This window comes from Micropterus dolomieu, linkage group LG17, assembly GCF_021292245.1.
Source record: "Micropterus dolomieu isolate WLL.071019.BEF.003 ecotype Adirondacks linkage group LG17, ASM2129224v1, whole genome shotgun sequence".
NCBI lineage: Eukaryota > Metazoa > Chordata > Actinopteri > Centrarchiformes > Centrarchidae > Micropterus > Micropterus dolomieu.
The window spans coordinates 13,268,482-13,296,396 of NC_060166.1; the positions used below are offsets into that span (position 1 = coordinate 13,268,482).

At 38.6% G+C, this 27,915-nt stretch overlaps 1 protein-coding gene and 1 long non-coding RNA gene across 13 annotated transcripts in view; one reads left to right on the top strand and one right to left on the bottom strand.

Moving 5' to 3' along the window:
* The first annotated feature begins 14,804 nt into the window (after positions 1–14,804).
* LOC123986387 lies at positions 14,805–16,466 on the top strand. The gene is made up of 2 exons (XR_006828869.1): positions 14,805–15,195; positions 15,448–16,466. It is a non-coding gene; the product is annotated as an uncharacterized LOC123986387 (long non-coding RNA).
* A 5,612-nt stretch (positions 16,467–22,078) lies between these two features.
* LOC123985437 (von Willebrand factor A domain-containing protein 5A-like) overlaps positions 22,079–27,915 on the bottom strand; it is a 73,675-nt gene continuing 67,838 nt past the window's right edge. For 4 of the 12 annotated variants that reach the window (XM_046072930.1, XM_046072928.1, XM_046072927.1 and 1 more), the window contains 9 exons: positions 27,140–27,196; positions 25,773–25,829; positions 25,282–25,335; positions 24,957–24,992; positions 24,460–24,492; positions 23,054–23,113; positions 22,714–22,883; positions 22,430–22,553; positions 22,079–22,307 (listed from right to left, as the gene is read on the bottom strand). In XM_046072930.1, coding sequence (XP_045928886.1) covers positions 22,228–22,307; positions 22,430–22,553; positions 22,714–22,883; positions 23,054–23,113; positions 24,460–24,492; positions 24,957–24,992; positions 25,282–25,335; positions 25,773–25,829; positions 27,140–27,196 — 671 coding nt within the window. In that variant the 3' untranslated portion in view covers positions 22,079–22,227. Of the gene's footprint in view, positions 22,308–22,429; positions 22,554–22,713; positions 22,884–23,053; positions 23,114–24,118; positions 24,210–24,459; positions 24,493–24,956; positions 24,993–25,281; positions 25,336–25,772; positions 25,830–27,139; positions 27,197–27,915 lie in introns of those variants that run through there. The other 8 variants (XM_046072934.1, XM_046072936.1, XM_046072932.1 and 5 more) reach the window with 7 other exon arrangements.

Genomic DNA, 27,915 nt, shown 5'->3' on the forward strand with positions numbered 1-27,915 from the left:
GCTTTGATTGACAGGTGTATCTGGCCTCTGTCACTGCTAGCCTGCCGTCTGTTAGCCTCACTCAGCTACAATACACGAAGCTCTGAGGCTCAGCCTGTTGGAGCCGTTTAGACATTTCTACATGCAGACACCGGATGAATGGCAGACTGTGCGGTTTATTGGAGAGAGGACCTCCAGGACGTCCATGCTCCAGTTGGTGAGTGAAATTCCTGTATTTTATTTAAGTGTTAACAATATTTAACAGGTATTGCTGTCGGCATATAGCTTGTTAGTATAGCTCGTTACGCTAATTAGCCAGGTACGAGCAGCCCCAAGCTGCTAACGATGCTAAGTTAACGGGAGTTAGTGTGTTCTAACCGCAACTTTTAAGGAGTCAAAAAAAAGTCAGAGCGAAGCCAAAATGTATTAGATTAACCTTAGTGTTAGACATTAGGGTGATAATGCTTTGAAGAAAAGGAGTGTGTGAAGTTGGAAAGCCTCAGCCAACCCTCTCTGGCTCAGCTCTGTTAGCTGACGTTATGTTAACGGTAAACTTTACAAACGGGCAATGTTAGATTTGCCTAACTAACTGTTCAGTTAGATACTAGTCAGATACTATTGTAAGTGGCTGCACAGGAACCGGAGAGACACAAAGGGTTTAAAGGCAGAGTGCCGAGGGGGGAGCGGCTGCAGAGTTCTGCCTGCTTGCTGAGGATAATGTTATACACTTTGTAAGGTTCATCAGTGGGGATGATTGATTCGAAGTACATATTGAAGGACGTTTAGAGTCATCAATAAGTTATTACACTTAGTAGATGCAGCATTCCTTGAGATTCAGCAAATAGTCTGAGGTGATAACTGCGTTTGATCAGCGACGTTTCTGATAAGAAGCTTAAGAGGCGGATGCATAATTCAGAACAGATGTTGTAGGCTAGCTGCAGAGATTTGCATCCACCTTTTTTGTCAGCATATAATGAGTGTTATGCCTACAGACAGGTAGCTGGGCTGTAACTAGGGCGATGGTTTAGTTAAGGCGAGAAATTAGGTGTGAGAGACACCTTTGGTGAATTAGAATTTGCCTAAAAAGGTAGACAGTTCAATAAGAAACATAAAGTAAGATTCTTATAATAAACGTTCAATAAGATCTGACTTGAGTAGTCAACAGGTGTCTAGCAGCATGGATTATTATTGTCCAGTGTCCAGCAGCAAACCGTATATTGCACATAGTAGTAAACAGTGTATTTCACATTGCCACCCCTAATTACTGTCACAGGCCAGAAAGGTTATCATGCTGAGGCAATCTCAAAGTTCAGTAGCTTTATGGCAGCTGGGAAGAAGCTGCTTAACTGTCTACCCATTGTTGTCGTTACAGGTGCCACAGGTGCCAGAGTTCTGATTGCAGAACCCTTCAGGATATAACAGCCCCAGCTCCCAGCGAGGCTCTTCAGCTCCTGTTTTCCTCAGCCTTTTCTTTTTACTCATAACACCTGAACACTACTGATGTGAAATTATGACACAATGGGTTCTTACCATTAAAATAGATCTTACAAACATTATTTCAAGTCATACAAAACAACTTTTACATTTGTAACCTTTTAATATTGATGTTTTCATGAATGCAAGACAGTTTTAGATTGTTAAACTATTGCTTGTGTATTAGGAATACTTGTTATAAAATTTATCAGACTAATTATACTTAAAATAAAATCACATTTTTCATTCATCATCAGATTCCTATGTTAATTGTAAATAGTGTGATCTAAACTCAACAATATATTATAGTTAACAGCTGTAAATTAAAATATTAAGATGGTATTTACATGTTAACATTTTGCACATGTTAGTAGAAAGTAAAAAAATGAATGTTTGATGTTGTATCCTGTTTTATTTTTACATTTCTTTAAGAGACAAATGTGACATTGACTGAGAAGTTAATCTGTTGTGAAAAACAAAAAATTATCTGCACACTGAAAAGTTTTGAAGCCCTGCAGGTGGTGTAATTTACTGCGACCTCTTAGTTCTTAGGTGGATTACATTGTATAGATGCACCTATTTACTACATGTGCATTCCTCAGAGACCTCAGAGTTTGCAACGTCACACTAAATACCACCTAGTGGGATTCATAATTACTCTGTGCAGGTGAGTCTTGTTTCATCACTTCCCCACAGGATGGTTTGGAGGTATTCACATTCTCGTGTTTAAACTAGACTTATATCAGAGCAGCAAACAAGGCACTCTTCAGAAACTTTAGGGTCTGTTACTGGTGTATGGTAAGATAGGAAGTACAAATACTCCTGCACACACAGAAATACACTGTTTTCATGTTGATGATAAAAACTCCAGTATTTCAAAATGTATAAAAAGTTTTTTGAATAAAAATACATTTCTGTGTTGTAAATTATACAGAAATGTCAACTGGAGAAGAGCTCTCTAATCAGCTAATTAACTCAAAACACCTGCAAAAATGCAGAGATGCTCTAAAAGACGCCTCAGTGTTTTAATGTTGACAGCACTATTATTGTTACATACGTGGAAGAAAATGGAACAAGGGACAGTCTTTAAATGTTTTTGTGTTGTCCTTTTAAGACAGACAATTTAATATCAGCAGTCAAATGTCCAGTAGCCAAGTTGTCCTAGTAACGTTACGTACAGTTTAAGCTTTGAGTAGCAGACGTGGAGGCATCAGAACCTCAACAAGAATCTTGCGACAAATATAAAAAGTACCTTTCTCTCTCAAATGTCCTATTCCAGACATTAATCTGGCTGACAAAACACTATTCATAAGCTGAAATGTGTAGCCTACTCTCACACACAGCTTGGCATACATGCGTAGGGCAAGTTCTGCCATCCTACTGTAGGCCTACAGCACTCTTGTTCAGTGGGCTTGTTTGGGGCCAAATATCTTTTTAGTTTTGATACATTTGTATTTTTGAATTATAAGTATTTATATAAATACTCTTGTATCAGATTTACCTATTGTTATACTTTCTATTTGTTCGGGTTAATTATGAACTATAGGTAAAATTTAACTGCTAGAGGGGCCGCTGCTGCAAATATTTGAGTGGCTCCTCCTCTAACAGACGTTATTTCACTCAAACTTTTGATAAATCTTGAGAGCCCTGGCTAGGTGCATCTGTAATTCATGTTAACTGTCATTTTAACAGGGCTGACAATTTTGTCTAATGAACACCAGTCTTAAAACTAAATGTACTCACCAGAGAAAGTGAACAACCAACTCCCAATAAGCTTTTTCTATAATAAGTTTCAATCTAGCCTGATTGACAGGTCTCCATGGTAACAATTTGTCAATCACAGATAATGCCACCCTGAAGCATACTCTGCTTTATGGTCTATTTTCCCCTAAATGGGAACATAATTTACTAAATGAACATCATATTGTATTGAAGAAGACTTGAAACTAGTGATTGAGACCATAAACTCATTATGAAAGTGTTTACTGAGGTAATTAGTCAGGTAAGAAGTGTCATTTTACCATTATTTCTAATGGAACCGGACTTCTTTTTGCAACCAGAAGAGTCGCTCCTTTCAGACTTGACAAAGCTCCCCCCCACAGACACATAAGAAATTATGCTGTTTTAACTGTGTGACTGTTTCCATATGCTTTATTCTCATAATGTGTCAAACTATTTAGATCTGTATTATTATTTAAATAAACAAACTTTGGCTCTCTAAACACAGTATACTGTGGCTTTTTGATTTGGCTGCGAATCTTTATTGTATCTATCCCTGTAATCCACAGCCTCATCCTTTTAAGGATGATTTTACAGAATCCTGTTATAAAAGTTAGCCAGCAGTGACTGTGCTGGTTGCTCTAGATTCTGTGGTTTTGACCTTGTGTTGGCAGGAATAGACTCCTGCAAACCGAGTACTGCCTCTTACAATCTGGACAGGCAGTGGTACCACATTATGACAAGCACTGGATGGAGAAAAACAAACCAACACACAGCAATGCTTGACATATATGATATTAAAGGAAATATTACATCTGTAATATACTGTAGATTATACTTCATGTTTGAACAAGACATTGTAGAGCAAGTTGCTGAAAACACTACTGTTTATCAAGTCACTGGCTGGTAGTAACGCCGTATTATTTTTGTGTGAATTTGTCTATAAACCATTTAGCAGCAGTCCCATATAGCTTCTACAAATGGGACTTTTCTGACATAGAAATTCCCAAAATAAATTTTAAATTAATTTATATCATTTACAACTATAAACAACCCTTAGAATGGTTGCCTCTCATTTATGTTCAGATATTCATTCATGATTCTCTCAAAATCTTTCCAGTGCTAGAAGCCAATGTGTGTGGATGACACGTGGATATGTGTATAGAATATTTCTTGCAAGCAGGACAATTGTGTGGTTTTTTTTATATTTGAATTTTTCTCCAATTTAAACATTATACTCAAATCCATTTATCTAACACCTGCAGTCTGTTTGCACTTTTTTAAAATCAGAAACTATAAATAATAACTAATAATTTAAATGAAGTTTTTTTAATATTTAACATAAACTGTCCATTCATTCTAAAATATGTCTCTGTGGAAAATAATCGAACATGCATTAGCTGACAAGTCTTAAAAGGTGTGTTTAAAATATAATCATTAAATGCTATAATCACACAAACACACTATTCTCTAAACTCTTTTCACGCATTTAAGATGGCTATTCTGCTATTTCTCATCTTTTCACAGTGAAGAATAGGAGGTTACTTAACTTACTTAATACTGTCAACAACAGCAGCTGCTTGTGATTCTTCAGCGAGGCGGGCACTGAGCTGTGACCTGTAACTCAGGAAATGTTACAGACAATTCTTTAGGTACATCCCATCCCACATGAAGCATCTACCATAGAAAGCTGAATGGCCAAACAATTGAGAGTAAAAAGCAGCCATAATTTATTGCTCATGAAGTAAACACTTACCAAAGACATAATTTAAATGATTAAATTACAATATTTTACCACTACATGTATGGCAAGCCATTTTAACATTATCCATTCAAACTTACTCGCTAATTACAAGCTACTACTACTTATTAAATATTCTATTAGTTACTAGTAACCATTTCCTGTTTTATTAGTAACACTTGATTAGATATGAATACCTATATTTAGGTTACTGGTAACTATTCCTTTAGTTACTAGTACACGTTTTTGTTACTAGCAACTAATTGCACATTTTTGCCATTTAAATGGGGCTCTGCAGTTCAGATATAATTGATTTCTTAGTTACTAGTAACAATTTCCATTTTACTAGTATCTATTAATTAGATACTAGTTCCTTTTCAATAGTCACTAGTAACTATTCCCAAACATACTAGTTGTCAGGAAGGCTGAGTGCTGAGGGAGAAATACAGAGTGTGGACCCAAAATGGATGCAGTTCAAAAAGGTTTATTATGATAAACAAAACAGGCTTACAAGCACATGTCCACAGTCCAAACAAAAGGGTAATCCAAAGACACAGAAATCCAAAGGGAAGAATCCAAAACAAGGGAACAAAGCTCAGCCAGAACACTCACAGTCAATGATAACTCCACAAGGACTGAACACAACTGAGGGCAATATATACAGGTGCACACCACACACACACAAGCAGACAGGGCAATTAAACACAAGTGAGACTCATTGGGAATTAAGGTAGACAGGAAACAAAGCTAGACAAAAACACCAATCATTAAAATTACAAAACAAAAAAGGATGTAAAGCTACAGACAATACACAAGGAAATATGTAACTAAATACAACAGAAAACAAGGAAGCAATGCTCAACTAACAAAACCTAAACAAGAACACAGAGGCAATGGGTAAAACAAAAATGCAAGGTTGTGACACTAGTAACACAATCCAACTAAGGTTGATGTCAAGGGCAACTGGACTTGTTGCCCTTCTGCCAAGACCAGCTCTTAACCTCAACCTTCGAGGGATAACTATGACCTGGATGACTGGGAACCTTCACAGGCAATTAGTGACAAGCAACAGTTACTAGTAACTAATGTAAAAGTTACTAGTAACTAAAAATGATGTATTAGTATGTAATGCGTTGTTACTAGTAAAACAGGAATAGTTACTAGTGACTAATAAATAAATACTAGAAGCTTTTAAAAAGCTACTAATACATTTTAAGGAGTAAATGTTAAAACTGTTTGCCATATTAGTGTAAATATATACAGTAACTCACAGAAGTGAGTACACTCCTCACATTTTTGTAAATATTTGATTATATCTTTTCATGTGACAACACTGAAGAAATGACACAATACACTACAATGTAAAGTAGTGAGTGTACAGCTTGTATAACAGTGTAAATGTGCTGTCCCCTCAAAATAACACATCACACAGCCATTAATGTCGAAACCACTGGCAACAAAAGTGAGAACACCGCTAAGTGAAAATGTCCAAAGTGGGCTCAAAGTGTCAATATTTTGTGTGGCCACCGTTATTTCCAGCACTGCCTTAACTCTCTTGGGCATGGAGTTCACCAGAGCTTCCCAGGTTGCCACTGGAGTCCACTTCCACTCCTCCATGATGAAAACACGCAGCTGGTGGATGTTAGAGACCTTGCGCTCCTCCACCTTCCATTTGAGGATGCCCCACAGATGCTCAATAGGGTTTCAGTCTGGAGACATGCTTGGCCAGTCCATCACCATTACCCTCAGCTTCTTCAGCAAGGCAGTGGTCGTCTTGGAGGTGTGTTTGGGGTCTTTATCATGTTGGAATACTGCCCTGCGGCCCAGTCTCCAAAGGGAGGGGACCATGCTCTGCTTTAGTATGTCTTTTTACTCCTCACCTGGTTGCAGCCACACATGCTTGACACCATCTGAACCAAATACGTTTATCTTGGTCTCATCAGACCACAGGACATAGTTCCAGTAATCCATGTCCTTAGTCTGCTTCAGCAGACTGTTTGCGGGCAGCGTATGGTCTGAGCACTGACAGGCTGACCACCCACCCCTTCAATCTCTGCAGCAAAGCTGGCAGCACTCATATGTCTATTTCCCAAGGACAACCTCTGGATAAGATGCTGAGCACGTTCACTTAACTTCTTTGGTCGACCATGGCGAGTCCTGTTCTGAGTGGAACCTGTCCTGTTGAACCGCTGTGTGGTCTTGGCCACTATGCTGCAGCTCAGTTTCAGGGTCTTAGCAATCTTCTTATAGCCTGGGCCATCTTTATGTAGGTCAACCATTCTTTTTTTCAGATCCTCAGAGAGTTATTTGCCATGAGGTGCCATGTTGAACTTCCAGTGACCAGTATGAGGGTTATGTGGAAAGTCCCAGATGGTAGGCGACTGTTATGAAATCCAGTGATACATTAGAGCAGCGTCGGAAAAAATAAGTCTGGTATCGTGCCAATTTTTTGTCATCCCGTTACATGGCAGGCCAGAACAAAGTCAAATTATTTCCTATCTTTGTAAATTTGTGAGTGTGTTTAGCACAGTCGGGACTTTGCGGGACTCCCATTTGGAAGGTAAGATCGATTCCACCTAACTGTGGGTATTTTTTCTCCCTTGTTAAACAAATTGATTATAAGGTCACTTTTGCACATGTTCACAATAAAATATGTGCTGCAATGTGTGCACGTCCCAGCATTTGATGCGCATTCATAAACCTATGGACGCTTATTTTCTCTTCTTCTCTTTCTCTAGAGTCTCTTTTGAATGTTGTTCAGAACTCTTCAAGGTAAAAGCTCTCAATAAACTTGTCATAAAGCATTGCTGCACAAAAAGTTGTTGCACTTTTATTTTGGAGGAAAAATCACTTAAGAGGAAGTGATTGTGTAAGTAACTGTATCTGTCATGACTGATATCTATTTCAGCACCAGCCGCTATCAATTTATTTATTTTTTATTTTTCTGCTATCAAAGCAATCTGGCCGCCGGCCAGATGTTATTGCTGGCGGGCAGGTTCTGGCTTGCGGGCCTCCTATTGCCGACTGCTGCATTAGAGGGTACCGAAAACAGAGCTCCTAGTACGGTTTGTGCATTGCCGACTCCTTGTGGCCTCGCCATGCAGAGACGGGCTGTCTTGCAGTGCTCTCTCTTTCCCAGCTGGCGCTGGCGCGCTCGCGCACACACGCACAAACTTCTGTTAATACACATACCTGTGCTTTTATTGACTCCAGGCAGCCAGGCAGGGCACACAGTCAATGACAGAGCTGCAGAGTTTTAAACATGTGATCTTAACTTTAGATGTGTATATAATTACACACACACACACACACACACACACACACACACACATATTGGTATATGTTTTGTCACACAGTTTACAGAACAAATCTATTAGCACAAAATCATATAGATAATGACCCCTAGGTGGCAGTGAAAGACCAGTTAAAGGTCTTACAGTTGTCTGACATAAAGGAAGAATGGATGTTGCACCAAGTGGTCAATAAAAGAAATACATACAGTCGCCTGCTGGCACCTGCGTAAGAGCTACATGATGAGGAATACAATGCAGAGTACATCTTATCCCTAATTCATAGTCTAGTTCATTGAAATATGACATTTTCTTATATGGTATCAGCATAGATGTAGACTGTTTTATCCTGTTTATCATTTATTTTGAGTACTCAAGTTTGTGCATCCCATCCTGAGGCTCTCCAAATAATCGAGGATGTTTATGTGGCTGTCACAGGTTGAACTAGTTCAAGGTGAACGCTGTATACTGTAAAATATAAGGCTTGATATTCACATCTCCTGGCATCTCGAGCCATTATCAATAACAAACATCACAATCATTATAGGCAACTTTCTTTAAAATCCTGTCTGTCAGCATGTGAATACAAAGTGTTGCATCTCTGTTATATACACAAAAGTGCAATAATGTGGTTTACAAACACTTTAAACAAATAAGCATCACCACTAGATCACCCATCAGCAGTGGCGTAATGGGACAAAAATTCAGCCCTGGCACTGTAGCCACACCAGCCCACCTTACCACGCATCCAACACACATTCACCAGTTAGGCTACATTTGTGTACAGAAATAATATAAGCAGTAGATCTACTGTATGTAAGAGCAAGGGCGCCACTTTGTGTTGAAAAGATGTGGTGATGAAAGACTTTGGTCACGAGAACAAGACGAGAAGATATTTTAACACTATTTGGGAGAAATATTAGATGATAAAATGTATGAGTGGGGGGTGTGCGGGTCCTCCCCCCAAAGAGTTTGAGCATTAAACTCTTAATTTCCTGCATTCTGGAGACATTTTCTGCTCCAATTTGTGGAATATAAAAATGGAATATAATGCAGTAATCAGTAGCTTCTTTTCTTGGACTATGCACATTTGTTTCTTCTATATTTAAATTACAGTGCATGTTTTCTTATTGTGCAAATAAGCCTTTCTCAAAACATTTTCATTTGTAATTTAACATTTCTTGTTTCAAGCTATTTTTCAGAACATATTTAACCAATTTAACCAATGGTAACAGATTAAAATTTCATGTATGTGACTGGCACACAATGCTCACTAAGAGCACATGTTTAACAAATTTACACATGCAGTTCAAACAATGGCTGTCCATCTGAGTATGCTGAAGAGTCTCGCTGTATGTTTGTCTGCTGTTACTGTCTTTCTCTACTGCAGAGTCATTTACAACCCGAACATTTTTGTGTGACTGTTTTCTTCCTCCCTCTACCACCCTCCCTGTGTCTGCTGGGCCTACAGTAGCATTCTTCCTCCCAGCACTAGTAGCCTACAAGAAGACCAGGGCTCTCCGTCTGTACCGATTCCAGCAACATCCATGAACACAGCAGCCTATAGAACATTGGAATACACATGAATAAAAACATTACTCACTAGCCTACTTAATTCTGCTCTCCTTGCCTTCACTTCTAATATTTCCACACAAGCACGGAATATACACCTCTGCTGCAAACACAGCGGCTTGCCCTACATCTGTCTTTTTCTCTGTCCCTGTATTTGTCGGCCCTGTTGACTTTCTCCATCAGCAGTGGGCTGTTTTATAAAGTGGATGAAATGACACAACACTTGCGATTTCCACCCGCGATACAGTCGGGCAGCCGTCAATGTACCCAAGTAAAGCTGATGTGTGGGAAACACTGATATTAATATCAATCTGACCGGCCCACCCTGAAACAAATAGTCCGGCCCCTCGGCATATGCCAGAATTGCCAGGTCCGCCCCTGCCCATCAGAGTGCCTGAAACACAGACGAGAGACAGAAAAATGACCACAAATATGGATTTCACTCTTTATTCCAACATCTGTAACTCATCCGTTGGAGGAGGATGAATGTCCTTTGCAAACTAACAACTTCACTAAAGTTTACTCACCAGGCTTGGCAGAGGCCTGTCCTGCCTCCACCACAGCAGTGGGCTGGTGGGCATCTTTGTAATAAATCAGCAGCTCAACATCTCTGTCAAACTTATGTCCTGCAGCCAACTTCACCTGCAGATCATAAAATCCATTTATACCTATAAATTTGGCTGGGCAATAAAACAATAATGATAATTATTGCAACATAATTTTCCTCAATAACAACATAACAAATGTTCAAGAAATGTCTGAAAAATGTTTCCATTAAAATAATATTAATTTCTATTATATGGACACCGGCACCTCCACTGCCTGTAAACAACATGAGAGAGGTTTGAAATTATTTTATTATTAAGAACCTTTGGTCCAGATGACATTCTGGTTGACATGAGGCAAATAAAGTCTTCTGCTGAGGAAATTACATGTGGCCTACATCCAAAAAACATTTTTCAGCGGCTGGACTTTGAAAGACCAGCAATAAATATGACAGCATAGTGACGCCAAATGAAGCTTTTCATATCCATCTCTTAATTTAATGTATAACAGAATGTTATTACTTTATTCATTATATTACTTCTTAAACCTCTTAAAAGTTTGCTATTATGTCATATACTACATTCATCTCAGTCTTCTTACAAACATTTTACAAAGTTCAGAAGCTAATCTAAGAATCTAAAAATGTTTCATCCTTTAAAATGTGATGTCTATTAAATCAGACACATGAAAAACTTATTTTCAACAACTTTTTCCTTTCTTTCGAACAACTTAGGCAGCGGTTCAACCTGCCCCAGGACACACTGCTTTTGGTACCTGCAGATAACACACTTTTCTCAGAAATGTTGCTGTTCCTATCCAAATTCACCACCAACATCTCCAACTGAGCACCTTGTAGATTTCAATCTAGACAGTATGGTCTTTAGTACATGTAATTAGCTCTATAAATCCCTAAATGCTGGACCACATAAGGAAAGCAGAACCTGGACATGCACTTCTCAGATTTTGAATGGGATGGAATACTTGATCCAGTGCACACCGCCTCTCTTTGTGCTAAACATGGACTAATCCAGATTAAGGTCTTACATTTACTCCACATTACTAAATCTAAGTTAGCTAGGATCTCTATCGAGATGTTGACTAGGGCTGCAACTAGGTTTATTTTGTTAGTTGATTAATCTATCTTCTCAATTAATCACTTAGTTGTTTGGTATACAATGTCAGAAATGTCAGGCGATTGGTGTGTTCCAAAACTCTGGTTTATATGTTCTGGCTTTTCCCGGTTCTAGAAACTGGTCTTAGTACTGAATCAACTCCTGGCCATATTTGATGTGGGACAAGATGAAACTGTCCTGAGTGATAAAATTATGAACAGTGTTACTGCATTTACCACCTTGCTGGCAAGACAGCTAATTCAATAACAATAACATGCATCCCCTCCCACACACAGCAGATGGGTGAAAGACGTGATGCTTCACATCAAACTGGAAACTGTATATCTCTGTGAAGAAGTTCACCTTTTGTAGCCTATTACGACTGATTACAAATGTCAGTTTGGGATGAGGCTGACAGCTGCACAGTGATATAATGATTTCTCAAAAGTTAAGCAATGGTGAAACCAGTGGTGTAGTCAAGTTTTTTGTAGTGAGTATATTGTGATTTTTCCCTCCCAGCATCACACTCAGCCGTTGCAGAGCACCACTACACTCACTAATGCATACAGTATACATCTACGTGTATTCGAGGGCATTCTGAAGGACTGCTTATGTGTTATCAACATGTCAGATGATTATGAGCAACACAAGAAATAACCATTGTCAAACTGTGTGTGTGTGTGTGTGTGTGTGTGTGTGTGTGTGTGTGTGTGTGTGTCTGGGACAGCAGCAGAAGTAGAAGTTCCTGGATTCTCATGCATTTAAGCTGAGTACATAGCCCCAGTTTGACAATGGTTTAGGAAGATAAGTATGCTTGGGAAGATGTGGACCACTTTTTGTGTCCTCACTGTAATATATTCTGTAATAAATGAGTGTTGGGGCACAAATGTTCATTTTTAATACTGCTAATGATATGCCTCAGCTGTCCATTATTGTTAATAATAGTTGCAACTTGATCTCTTAAATGTGCATTGAAAATTGCTAGCTGACAAAACCTGTGCTGCAGGGACCATCTTCATATAACATCTGAAAGAATAAATGTAGCTCTTAACTGGCTGAGTAAGACAGCGAATAACACTGAACTGTAGAAAATCAGTCCAGTCTCACTAACTGTAAATATCATTGGCTTGCTCAGAAGATTGTTGACATGTTGATAACACATAAGCAGTCTTTCAGAATGCCCTCGAATACACGTAGATGTATACTGTATGCATTAGTGAGTGTAGTACAACTCTTTGTACTTTACAGTACACATCAGTGTTGTTAATTATTTGTAATTATAAGTCATTTATACCACCTTTATTCTTTCACACACAGTAATATAGTTAAGGAAGGAAGGAAAATCAGTTACACAAATAAACACATGAATTGTGCAATTATGAAACTGTTAATCTCACAGGGTGCATCTCTTTACCTGGTTCTTTCTTGGCAGTGAGCAGACCATAGCAGATCATTTTTGTACCTAATGTAACACACAACAATAGAGATTAAGTTTTTCTAAAGCTTTTTTATTTGAATCTAAATATCTTCTTAATAATGTTTCACTTTTACAAACAAAGCCAAATAAGACAATTATAGTACCCTAAGTGAATATGACCGCAAAACTGAAACTCCAAAAGTTAAATCAATCCTAAAAATGTAGTCATCAAATAATCAAAATATTAGGCTACATAGTAATAACACATTAATAATAAATTCAGAGGAAAAAGTAATAAAAGAATGGATAAATAAGCAAATAAATGATTAAGACTAAACAAGTATCTAAAAACGCATTATATTTTCACTGAATTTCCTCTGAATTCAGATTCAGAAGAAAACCTCCAGTTTCCACTGACTCATTTCACTTCACAGTGATAGCAGACCACCTCAGAGTGACACTCGCTCAATATCAGAGCTATCTGATGTAGGATTTCAAAATTACAGCTCTAGAAAATATCTAATATTTTCAATGAATTCAGATTGATGTTAAAATAAAACCTCCTGTTTCCACTGACTCATTTCACATAGTTTCACAGAAAAAGCCATATCTCAGACCGGCCAATAAAAAGAAAAGATTAGGACTTAATCTTTTAATTTCATGGCTTTTTCTTTGCAACTCTGCTTAAGGCCAGCATCCCAAAGTGCCATTGGAACACAGAGCTGAATGGATGCTGACAATGTGCCTCTGCACCCTTCTGATGATATTCCATTACAAATCAGTCGTCTGCAGCAACAATAGTCATTTACAACTTTTAACAATGTCTACACTGTATTTCTGATCATTTTTATGTTATTTTAATGTACAAAAATACAGGAGGTTTTCTTTAAACATCATTTGGAATTCAGAGGAAATTCAGTGAAAAAATTAGACATTTTTTAGATCATGTCTTAATCATTTATTTATTTAATTATTTCATTGTTCATTTCTGCCACACTGATTGCATATTAGGGTAGGCAGTGTTGGGCAAGCTACTTGGAAAATGTAGTGAGCTAAGCTACTAGCTACTCTACATTAAATGAAGCTTCACTACACAGAAGCTACCCCCAAGTGAAATGTAGCAAGCTAAGCTACAGCAACGTGGGGAAAAAAATTAAAAGTAGCTTATATGTAACTAAGCAACTTTTAATTTTATATATATATATACATATATACACACACTCACACACACAGTATAGGCCTAGTTTATATTGAACTAACTTCATTCCACAGTAGCACAGAAGAAAGACTAAAAACCTGCTCCAAACAGTGTGTGTGTGCGGGAGAGCTAAATCAGACACACAGAAACTCTCCTACTTAGTGCCATATCATTGCAGCTAAATGTATTTCCTCATGCAACAAACGGAGAACCATTGTTGTTTGTATAAAGTTACTTAATTATCTCTCATCTCATGGAAACAAGTTTCTGCCACTACATATCAAAGTTTCCTCCTCACTAGAAGAAGAGCTGTCCAGACTGGACCCTGATCCTTCTCACAAGAGGTGTTACAATCAAAGAGCATGTGCATAAAATGCTATATACTGTTTATATTATGTAACCCCTGGGTTTGAGTTAAAAGGTGAATAGCAGCATCCAAGTGTTCTCATATTAGGCTCTGTCACTTTAAGAGGGTAACCTCTGACCCTGAGGTGTGACAGACTGTGATGTTTATTTTAGGAGAGGCCTCTGATTCGTCCATGTAGATGGCAATCACGTTTCTAAAATTGTGAGTGGTTAAGGGGCGGGACTAACAGGCAGTGAAGATCGAAGTACAGCGGTTTGTGCCAAAAGTGTGCGTTTTCTGTGGAGGCAGCGACAAGCTGCAGAAGAAAGAAAAGTCTAATTTAATTAATGTACAGAGACAGTCAGTAGCCTGGCTAGTTTATAATAAGTTTGTCACTGCTACACAGTTTTGTGTATTGTACTGTGTGTGAGAGCTAATAGTCTGCAGATAGCAGGTTAGCACCATTGCTAACAGCAAGCCAACATGGTACGAACACTGGAGCCCCTGACCGCGCCGTGCGTGACTGGCTGTTAACGTTATGCTTATGCGTCCTGTGCCTGTTTTCACCTTCACCTTTCTGAGAGGACTGCAAAACATGAGAACAGCAGGAGTCATCTGGACAATGCTGTGAAACTGGGCTCAACGTTACTTGCGCCCAACAGGCGCTCCAGTGAGTAGCACAACAAACACTGCGGTGCTACGACGAGTCGGCGGACTGTCTGAAAAACTTCAGTCACCCAGAAGTTTGCCCAGAGGAAAAACCGCCGGGCCGCCTTTCTCCTCGCGTGAGGCCTCAGCTCTGGTGAGTGACAGCATCTTTTATCATCCTGACTCTGCTGCTGGTCCCTGCATGGGCAAACTGTTGTGCTGGATCGGTTGAGACTAGGCTACGGATTATGGTTGTTGTCACAATGTTGTTGTCATATTGCCACTTTCATACTGCCTTATTATTTGGGATTATTAGGCCAGTTTGCTGGCTCACTGCGCTGTATGAAAAGTATGGAGCTGGGAATGGGATATATATTGGCCAACATTCTTTCCATTATGATTGCAGGATATCTGTGGAAAGCGACTACAGAAAGGCTCTGGACCCCCACAACGTTGTCTGTGCGCGTCGTTGACTTCATTGCTGTTGAGCTTACTGCTCTTGGCTTATGGTCCTGTAGGCTCATTTGTTCTGAGCTTGGTTGTGTCTGCTTAAATATTGCATTCTTAATTTAGGTTTGTGACAGTGGTACTGTAACTTGTGTCAATGCACTCCTCTCTCTCGCTCTCTCTAACTCTCTCATGTTAAGTGCTGGTTCGCGTACTTCAGTGTGATTTTGATCTGTTCAGTGTCTGTCTTAGAGTTGTTGAGTTTTTCCTGTCTGTTGTCCTTTGTCCAGTATCTGTTATATAGCCTGTTGTGTCTTGGTATTTCACTTATTTACTGTTCTGTTCCATGTTTAGTGTTGTCCTGTTTCCCAGTCGGTTCTGTCTCTGTTACCTACCTCATTCTGTTAGTCAGTTGTCATGTTTCCTGTTTTGAGGTTCGGTTCCTGTTCCTTGTGTTCTTTGTTAGCTCCTGCATCTTAGCTCCTAGTTCTGTGTCTTAGTGTTTACTTTTGGTCTGTGTACCTCTGTTATTCTGCCCTTGTCTGCTCTAAGTAGTCCGTAATCCCAGCTTCAGTCTGTTTTCATTGTTGGTTGTGGTTCTTTGGCTCTTTCTGTCTGTGTGCATATATTTATATTCCTCTGATCTGTAACCTGTGTTCTGACTCTCCCTCTAGTATCCCTCTGCCTGGCTCTCTCTCTGCCTGCCTGTGTCTTGTTAGTCTCATGTCTGTCACCTGTGTTGCTCCCGCCCTGCTCATTAGTCCCTGGTGTATATATACCTGGTGTTTCTGTTTAGTCTTTGTCTGGTTGTTGTGGTGTTTTTTTAGTGTGATACGCTCTGCGCTGTCTGTCTTGGCTCTGCACCGGTTGGATTATCTGTTTCATTTGGATTGTTTATTCTTTGGATGAATCTCAGCCACTCTGCCAGTAGGTGTGCTCGCCTTTTGTTTTTGCCACAATAAACCCTTTTGAACTGTACCTGCTCCGCTCTGCGTCCTGCATTTGGGTCCACCAACCTGCCTCACCACACAAACCCTGACAATGCGCCCACATGCACCAAGATAAAACTTCAGATTTTGGTACTTGGCCCCAGAGTATAGGCATTTGTGGCGCTCCTCTGCTCTGTAAAAAAATTTTCCAGTTCCTTTTTTATTTCACAGATTCTTGTATTTTTGAAACACATGACAATATCATAACAATTACAAAAATAAAACTGTGGATTTGCATGTCTAATGTAAAATAACATGAACAATTGTAGCTGTGAATAACCATAACATTTGTTATTTTAAAGAAAATATTGGGATTTATGACACAAACAAACTGTTCTGATACACTCAGGAATTTACCGGATTCTCACAAATAGTATTTTTCTTATTTAAAAGAAAAACCTGTTAAATTTAAGTTTAATACTGTAAAAACATTTCTTAAACTTAGTACAAACAGTTAACCATAACAAAAAACATGTGTTCTGTAATTTGACAAATATCTCCTTTAATTATGTATATTTGGAAAATACAAACTTTAATCAGTGTATAATGTCTACAAGCATTGTTAAACTGTCAAAACACAATTTTGATCATTGAAAACAGCCATAATTACTGTAATTTCACAGACGTTGACTTATCATAATGCTTAGATTACAAATTAGATTAAAATATTAATTGCCCAAAAGTGGTAAAATTACAGAAAGGCAATATTTAATTTATTGTTAAATGACAGGTGTCACATTTTAATGGGCTTAAAAATGTAAACTTCCTGTAAAATTATGGGTTTGTGATTATAAATGAATTTTAATGCCATTTTACAGATACTTCGATTGAAGAGTCTTAGCTATGTGTACTATCAAAACCTCAACATATTTAAATCAGTTTTTTTTATTAATTAAAAATGACAACATGTTCACATTTTACATTAGAGTAATATATATCCATTTATCTTAGACCGGAAACCCCTTTTGAGTTATCTTGTACTAAGGTTATTTGTGACAGTTTCAGACTTCTTTAAATTAACTTAATTTGAGCAAACTCCACCACAATACAAATACCCACATCTGATATTATTTATAGACCATTTATTCAGTTCCATGCTCATGTTGTTCTCCTGAAACTAAAGTAGTTTAGTTTTTATTTACCTTATTGATGACATTTACAGATATATTCATTAGAAACACAACTATATTTTGGACATTGTCAGACACAGCAAGATTAAAGTGGAACATGAATGTAAAGTAATTGGAAAGTATTTCTTAAAATGCTGGCATTTGGCTTTGGTAGGACTGTAGAGAGAGACATGAAAGGCAAAGGAGAGGGGACAATGGTACATACAAAATGGTGGTTTTACATAGAGTGAACTTCATGCACAGTCCAAAGACTTAATCATTTTCTGGATTTAATATGACATTTTACAACTTTCTAAAGCCAGATTTTGTATCTGGTAAATGTTGTTACGGCTGTATGTGTTTTCCTGTGCTGTGCATCCATGTCCCTCATCTGTCATCTCCTTCTACCCCAGGAGTGCTATAGCTGATTGCTGAATTAGGTCCACCTGGCCTTGGAAGGCAGTGCACAACTGTGTGCACCTGAGTTGGGGAAGTTCACAATTTCTAAATTAAGTTGGTATAAAAAAAAAAAAGATACTAATATATGCGAGTAGAAAGACAAGTGGTAATGTGATACATACACAACTCAAGCAGAGAATTTACCTCAAATTCAATGTGAATTCTAACTCATCTTCTTTAAATGGTTTGAATAATACCTATTCAAACAACAAACACTGGCCATAGTTTTTTTTTTGTATTTTTTTTTCAACTTTCTTGGCAGTCCTAATGAATCCATTTGTTTGCAAGTTTTTGGTATGCAAGCCAAAAGTACATTTTCACATTCGGCTGACTTTACACGACAACACCTCAGGATGACCTAAAGAAACCACTTGGCTTCTCAAGGTAGCTCAATTGGAAAACAAACTACTACTAAACAAAATAAACAGCATATCTATCCAAGGTCTGCGAGACATTAAGTAAGTTAATAATGGTATGGTGATAAAATTCTGGAGATGTGTTAGTCCATAGCCCTCTCCACAGAATTAGGGACAAATTCAAGTCAGGTGGCCACCTGGCTGCAAAAATGAGCAGGTAACCACTCGCCCTCCACCACCAGCTCTTCCATCAAGTGTGAGCAATAAGCAAAAGGCAGATGATCTTCACTTGCTTGCTGTTCCTTTCATCCAAAAAGCTTGAGAGTGTTTGATTCACAATCTAACTTCCATTAATAAATAGGGCTGTGTGATATGACATATACACTATATTAACAAAACTATTGGGACGCCACTTCGAATCATTGGATTCAGGTGTTCCAATCAGTTCCATGACCACAGGTGGATACAGTCGAGCACCTAGGCATGCAGACTGCTTCTACAAACATTTGTGAAAGAATGGGTCACTCTCAGGAGCTCAGTGAATTGAAGCGTGGTACCGTGATAGGTTGCCACCTGTGCACTAATTCCATTTGTGAAATTTCCTCACTACTCTATATTCCACGGTCAACTGTGAGTGGTATTATAACAAAGTGGAAGCGATGGGAATAACAGAAACTTAGCCACAAAGTGGTAGGCCACATAAAATCACAGGGCGGGGTCAGGGCATGCTGAGGCACACAGTGTGCAGAGGTCGGCAACTTTCTGCAGTCAATAGCTGCAGACCTCAGCTTACCTTAGCAGACCTTAGCTCAAGAACAGCGCATAGAGAGCTTCATGGAATGGGTTTCCATGGCTGAGGAGCTGCATCCAAGCCTTACATCACCAAGTGCAATTCAAAGCGTCGGATGCAGTGGTGTAAAGCACGCCGCCACTGGACACTAGAGCAGAGGAGACGTGTTCTCTGGAGTTACGAATCACGCTTCTCTGTCTGGCAATCGGATGGATGAGTCTGGCGGTTGACAGGAGTACAGTACTTGCCTGACTGCACTGTGCCAAGTGTAAAGTTTGGTGGATTATGGTGTGGGGTTGTTTTTCAAGAGTTGGGCTTGGCCCCTTAGTTCCAGTGAAATGTTAATGTTTCATCTTACCAAGACATTTAGGACAATTTCATGAGCCAAACTTTGTGGAAACTGTTTGGGGATGGCCCCTTTCTGTTCCAACATGATTGCGCACTAGTGCACAAAGCAAGGTCCATAAAGACATGGATGAGCGAGTTTGGCTGAACACCTTTGGGATGAATTAGCGCGGAGACTGCGAGCCAGGGCTTCTCGTACAACATCTGTGCCTGACCTCACAAATGCGCTTCTACTAGAATGGTCAAACATTCTAATGAACACAATCCTAAAAGCTGATATCCAGTTTTAGAACAGTATTTTGATGTTTTTTAAATGGAAAATCTAGTGTTTGTGGGTGTCATTTACAAGATTTTTATGTAAAATTATATTATAAAACTTAACTAATAGCTGCACAGTAGAGTGCAGAGTAGAGTAGAAGTTAAAGTAAAGTTAAGAGTAAAGTTTTTACAGGTGTATATGTTCTTCAATAAACATTAAAAGCCCCTAAATTACACAATATTTTTTGTAAAATGAAAGTTACAAACTGTATTGTCATTATGGAATATTCCCGTATTTTTACGAGTTAGTTATTTAATTTTTACGGTATTTTTCTGGCAGCCCAGCTGATGGAATATTACAGTTTTGACCGTTTACCAATTTTTTTTTTTAACAATGTGGGTCGGACTCATAATGCTTTGGTAATCGTATTTCCAAACAAGGCATGAAGACATCCACCAAGATTTATGATGACTGGACAAATGGTCATTGAGTCATGGCTAATTTCCTGCTATGTAGTATATTCTATAAAATCATGAAAATGCTACAATTGTGTTTGTAGCATCACTGTCCTGTGAGAACTGTGTATCTCTAAAAGTATAAAATAAATGTAATAAATCAGCACAAACTCAATAGGGTTCTCCCGTTTTGAGGGTTTGAACCATAATTAGAGTCAGTGCATCATCGTGTATCACTACTGACTGACTGAAACCAAGCTGCAAAATTTTTGACACAGAAGAACTACAGGTAAAAATTAGCTGGAGGTTGTGTGGAGAAAATCACACACATACTAAGGTTGTAGTGAAAGACCAGGTGAAGGTCTTATAGTGGTCTGACTGACATAAAGGAAGGAAGGAAGGAGGTTGCAACAAGGGTTGGTCAATAAAAAACATACTGTTAACTGCTGGCACCAACATATGAGGTACATGTAGTACATAGCAAGGTAATATTATTCTCATATGGTGTCAGTATAGGTAGGTACTGTTGATTTGTAAGTATCATGTTTTTGTATTTATTAAGCCAAGTTGTTTTGTGCATGTCATCATGAGGCTCTAAATAACAGGAAAGATTCTGTCACAGATGGTGATGTTAAACTAGTTCAAGGTGAAGACTGCAGGTGAAATATTCATTAAACAGGATTGCCATGCCCAGTGAACCATGGCAAAACAGGCCAAAATGCTACAAATGGCCTCTTGCCATTTAACCGTTACTGAATATTAGCAATTAGGCTTGTCTGTTAAAGGAATACTGTATACTACAGTGATTGATATACCTGAACACATCTTCAGTCACCTTCATAGCACAGAATTAAACAGGCATAATGTTGGGTCGGAAATAAGGACAGGCCAAGTGGAAGGCCTGGTCCCTACCCTAACCAACTTATTAAACTCAGTAAAAATTACTCTATTAGCTTTCTTCTTTAGTCAAAAACTGCGTGGTCAAAAACTTCACTGGAGACGGTCAAGAGTCGGTGCAAAAGAGTTTATTCCAATAAAGGACAAGTAAACCCGAGTAACATCCCTGCAGGTCTCAGGATGGAACTGAGCTGGTGGTCAGCGAACTTATATTCACCTTAAACTCCACCTTCCAGGTGGGCGTTACACTTGGTCTCCACCTACAGTGTTCGCTGACCACTCCCTTCCATCTAGTGGCTGTTTTTACGTACTGTTTTACCAATTTAACCCTTTCACTAATATCAAACTTTACCAGTCGGCATTAATCACAATGTGTCATGATCTCATTCTTGGCTACAGTTTGCCATGATCTCATGCCTGGCGTACATTACTTGCAGCAGGTGCCTTACTACCATTGTGTATGTCACGGTAGGCTAGGTTTTGCCTGCGCTGCCTGAACGGCTGCTCTGCTCATGTTGGCACATTGAAAAGGCACAGGTTCATGAATAACACACAGAATATAATCCTATAAGTCTTAAGAATAAAATACTAGTTGACTTAAACACTTAGTAGTCAAACCTTACATTGAAAGAATGACATTAGTGGTCAACACCTTTACCCAGTGAGACCACGGTCATTCTTCCAATGGCTACACTACATTCACTTGTGAGTAATACAGCACTTCTAGGATATTATAATAAAGTTTTAGATAAAATATAGCAAACCAACAAAGTAAGCAAAGGAATTATTCAACAATAATCAAAAGCACATTTATAATTACATATTTTGTAGCATCCAAAATATTTTATTATCAGCCTTATTAAAAATGTCCCTATGGATATATATGCCCCCTCTCACATGAGGCTGAAGGGCTCTTATTTCCTCATTCACACAAAACATATTTTACTACATCAGTTAATATGCAAGGGCTTAACAAACAGCTGCATAACTAAATGTGAACAGTGCAAAAATGATAAAGTTTGTGGAATAGATCTGCTTCTGTGTACCAGTCCTGAAGGAGAAGCCACTTTAATGAAAACCTCAGAGCCCCAGGGCGTCTTTCTGCACGTTGCAACCCAGCAGAGCATTTCCAGCTTCCACACACTCTGTCACACATGGTGCTGGAAAAAAAACACACAAAACAAGTCATCAACAGAGGAGACTAAATGTGGGCAAATATGTGATTTGAACATGCACACACTGTTAAAAACAGCTGATTGGCTCTTATTGTTTTGGTTATTACCATTCTGAGCACGGAGCCATGACACAGCCTTGATAGCCAGAAGCTCCCACTCTTCCTGAGCATCCATCTTGAAACCATGAAGCCAGATCAGAGCCAGAATGGTGGCCCACACTTCCTGGTTCACCTAATTCACCAAATCAAAGGGAAAACCAGAAGTATGAGTGCAGATTCAAGGACAAAGCTCACCATTGTCCTTACACTGAGATGTGATTTGCTGCTGTTTTTGCTATAGAGCCATATTTGTTTTTGTCTAATTCTGTTTCATATGTTTTATCATAACCCACCGATGCAGGTTTTAGGTTCTCCACCTCCTTGCTGGTCTTTCCTAGTGCAGCAGCCAGAGCTGGATCCAGCACCCAGCTGCCAGACGCCTTCTGGAGGGAGACCAACTGCAGCAAATGGTCTCTGGATGGCTGCCTGGGCTCAGTGCCTGCATGCCCAGGTGAAGGCGTGTCTGAGGAGAAAATCAAAGAAAGTGTAAACATACAGTAGGTTACTACAGAGACCAAGTAGATTCATACTGCGAGATCCAAGGTATATTCCTTTGAATGTGGATCTTTGACAGAGTTTAACGGCTTCAAGGAGATTAGGAAAAGATTGTCAACAAGCCACTTGAATGCTTACCGTTGGTCTGAGGTGAGGCACTCTGACCACCTTTAAAGTAGCCGCTGATTCTGCGGAAAACTGTTGATAGGTAGGAGATTTCAAGAAAACCATCAGGAAGTATTGTATCCATGTGTTTTGTTTGTTAATGAAATAGTTAGATTTGCTTCATTAATAAGACATAATGGATGATAATACACACAGAAAATATGTCTGTGAAGATTCTCAGTCATCCAGGTCATAGTTATTCAACGAAGGTTAAAGTCAAGGGCAACTGGACTTGGTTCAATATACTGGCCAGTATCTTCAACCAAGTCCAGTTGCCCTTGACTTTAACCTTCGTTGAAAATAGAAAATACAAACAACAACATACTGCCTAAAATCTGATGATGGCATTTTTCTTAAAATGGATTTTCCCTGACAACCGCCATGTCACTCGTTCTACATGTTGATATCACGCTACGTTCTTGCCTAGTTAGTGAAACACAATGCTGGAGAGTAATTAATCAACGTCCTCATCTTTAACACTCCGTGACAATTAGTTTGTTGTATGCGTTAATGTTCTCCATTAACTGAGGAATATTGCTAAAGACGAGAAAAAAGTGTTTGTTTGAACTTCAGTCTCTGAACGATGCTGTAGCAACAATCTCATAGCTAGCTTGTAAGAGTACTGAAAACAGTAGATTAGCAGAGAGCAGTGACTGTAAGTACATTTACTCAAATACTATACTGTACAATTTATAGGTACTTGTACTTTGAGCATTTCCATTTTTCTGATACTTTGCACTTCCACGTTACATTTCGGAGGGAAACATTGTCATTTTTACTCCACTGTATTTATTTTTCTGGGCCACAGGGTCAAGGTTCAAGAGAGGCACAAATTAGGCAAATGAGAAAGGCCCCCTGTGTCTGTGTATGTAGATGTGGCTCTCCTCCACACCTGCTGGCTTTTATCTTGTCAACACTCTGCTGAAAAGCTTCTGGTTTCCAGACACCAGCGCCAGACTGTTTTATGTCTCACAACCATTGGCCTACCTGGTGTTATTGAGTTTCTTGTGGTTTTGCCTTTTCGGATTACTGACTAACCGCTTGTTTTTTTCTGCGCTGCAGTGTTTCCACACTCGGCCCGCCACGCCACTCTGCCTCCACTCTACAGCCACGCTCTTCAGGCCACAACCTGCAAGTGTCCACCACCGTTACTCTACACGCTCCACTCCTCTACCTGGCTACCAAGGACCACTGTCAGCCACACTTGCCCTACCCTTTTGCAAAATTCAGTTTATCATGAAAAACTAATTGTTACACCTTGTCTTTGAGTCTGTGTCTGCTCTTGGGTCCCACCACCACTCAACCCTAACGCATTCGTTCATTTTGTCCTGAGAGTGTCCACCAGTTTTTACAGTGTTGATTTGAAACATTGTACTGACCTTTGAAAACACTTCTCTTCTTAACAGACTTTCCTGAAAATATTTGAGAAGTTACTAAGTGACAACATGAAGAATTTTGAAACATTTCATAAAACTTAAAAAAAAAAAAAAAAGACTTCAGAAGTAAATAAAATCATCAAAGACATTTCATTAAGCATGTGATTTTCCTTATTATATTTCACTACAGTAGTGCAGAGTGGATGAAGCTGATGAAAAAAATTAACAAAATCTTTTTTCTTCCTTGCTCTTGTTTTTGTTTTTACTGTGTTTTATCATTCAATTCAAAATTTGTATTTTAACATTTAACTGCGAACTTGGTGAAAGAAATTCAAGTGTTTTAAATTCTTGTATAGTGGCTCACTGACTCACAAGATAAATCTGTACCACGGCTAGTCTTAATACTGTCACTAGAAGCAAGTCAAGATCCCGATCCAAAACCAGGGTCAAACTAAATCTCCACTCTAAGCTAAATTAGACTTTGTATATTTTTTACTTACCATTGTTTTTAAGCTTAGACACAGGAAGTGAGGTTCCTGAGGTTGCACCATCACCACCAGCAACATATAAAATCAGGTATAATAAAAACCATAAGTTAATAAAACTACTGAAAAAGTTAAACTTATGTTTTTCTCCTTTTTACTGGGATATGTATATGATGTGGTTAGGGTTATGGTTAAGGGTTATATAATTTGATGCTTAGTGAAAGTTCAATCTCATTGCTGTCAAACCTTGAAACTTGTGTTTTATGTATTGTATTATGTTTATATTATATTCAGAAATATAAAAACTATGTTAAAAAACAATTAAACTTTTACCACATACCAGCCGACTTTTCGAATGGATCACCCAAACTGCACTCACTGTAGCGAATCTCCACTTTGAAGTAAAAAAAGAAAAATCCAGAAGACTTTGTAAACAAAAAACAGTAAACTTTCATGTAAGGCCCAATTGGGCGTAAGATGAACACGTAATTTAAAACAAAAAGCTCAGTGCTACATCTGGACTAACACTATGCTTCATAAATTAGTACTATGGTAGTACTTAAAAGCAAAAAGTAGCCATTAAAATATTACATTATTATAAACAAACACACAATATTAAGTATTTCAGAATCAATGAAACGTAAAACGCTGTGGATGACATATTCATTCCTAATCTGGGAATAACACTCACTGGGTGGTGAAACATTTGCCTGCTGGACAAATAGTATTTCAAATAAAAGCCTCAAATTAGTTGTTTTGTTTACAAGGATTTACTGTATTTTTAGAATATCGAAAAATATGGGTTCCACTTCCATTCCAGTTTTTACTTACAGTTACAGGTATCATAAACTGTTGAAGGACACGATAGCATCCTACTGCCACTCGAACCTTTGGAATAAAATAAATAAATAAAGTATAGGGTCAAGCCATTACATGATAATCGTTAAACAACAAATATGATCTGAACAAGCAGTTAAAAAAAGTACTTTCAATATTTAAGTTTTTCAAATATTCACTATTCAAAAGTTTTTACATACAAACAGACATGTGAACGCACTGTGAGCAAAGCACAAATGCTAGCTCTTATAACCAATTAAATGCTATTATAACAGTCATTAAATGATTAAGGATTGTCTTAATGTTAAACGCTACATCATCGTGCTTCTCTACGCCGTTCGGTCAAAGCCCTTTCTGACATGACAGTGCCAAGATTACTGGGCTAAGCAAGGGAGGCTGGTGAGGAACTTCCTAACACATTTCATGCACTTAAATCACAAATAAATCACAAATTGACATGAGGGATGCTTTATGTCTAGCAACACCCCTGGTTTGTAATGTCTGTTTCAGCAACCCTCCAATGGAGGCTGACCTCATTTATTTTATTTAAGGTAGTTTTTTAGTTAAGAGTGTTAATTTTGGGCCTGTACAAAATAGAAGAACACCTACAATATAAATAGTATTTTAAATTAAAGCTGGACAGTCTAGTAGAACAAAGGCTGGGCCACCTCTCAGCCATTTTGATGTTACCAGAATCACTACTAGATTCATCTCCTGCACACTAAAGGCCAATTTATACTTCTGCGTCGAGTCTATGCCGTAGCCTATGCCATCGTGAGGATTTATACTTGTGCTGGTGTCACTCTGCAATTACATTGCCAAAATTCTAGTTTGCTGTGGGGTTTCTACGTTTCACTGTGTTGATTTCTGCCAGCCGAGTCAAAAAAATGTATCCACCGTTTTAGAGCCACGTGCAATGCTACCAATCACAGTTCTTGTGGTCTGCGTCGCCGTGACATGTAGTTACATTTTTGGGGAGATGCACATCAGGCAACGCAGTAGGCTAAGTCGTAGGGGACACGGCTACACGTAGGCTACGGCGCAGATTCGATGCTAAAGTATATATTTGCCTTAAAGGGATCAATTAGGGGAATTGGGGGAAACACGTAAGGGCCATGGCCGGTGAGAGAAGGCAGTGCAGGGAGCAAGGATGCCAAAGAAAATCTTGACTCTGCATTTGCGTGGGGATAAACCCAACAGCTACATCTTTTAGAGGGCACAGCCTGTACAAAATAGAAGAACACCTACTGTACAAATAGTATTTTAAATTGAAGTTGCAAATGTGTTGTTTTGTTTACATTGATTTACTGTAGTTTTATAACATAGACATGTGTTCCACACCCTTTCAGCTTTTTACTTACAATTCATGCTGCTTTGACGAGCACAGGGCCTGGAACGCACACTACAGTCCTGCAGAGCTTTGGGATTAAAAAAAAAGAAAAGGGTCAAGCCATTACGTGATAATTATTAAACAAAAAATATTATTTTAACAAGCAGATAAAAATAATATCATATACACTACCGTTCAAAAGTTTGGGGTCACATTGAAATGTCCTTATTTTTGAAGGAAAAGCACTGTACTTTTCAATGAAGATAACTTTAAACTAGTCTTAACTTTGAAGAAATACACTCTATACATTGCTAATGTGGTAAATGACTATTCTAGCTGCAAATGTCTGGTTTTTGGTGCAATATCTACATAGGTTTATAGAGGCCCATTTCCAGCAACTATCACTCCAGTGTTCTAATGGTACAATGTGTTTGCTCATTGGCTCAGAAGGCTAATTGATGATTAGAAAACCCTTGTGCAATCATGTTCACACATCTGAAAACAGTTTAGGTCGTTACAGAAGCTACAAAACTGACCTTCCTTTGAGCAGATTGAGTTTCTGGAGCATCACATTTGTGGGGTCAATTAAACGCTCAAAATGGCCAGAAAAACAGAACTTTCATCTGAAACTCGACAGTCTATTCTTGTTCTTAGAAATGAAGGCTATTCCATGCGAGACATTGCTAAGAAATTGAAGATTTCCTACAACGGTGTGTACTACTCCCTTCAGAGGACAGCACAAACAGGCTCTAACCAGAGTAGAAAAAGAAGTGGGAGGCCGCGTTGCACAACTGAGCAAGAAGATAA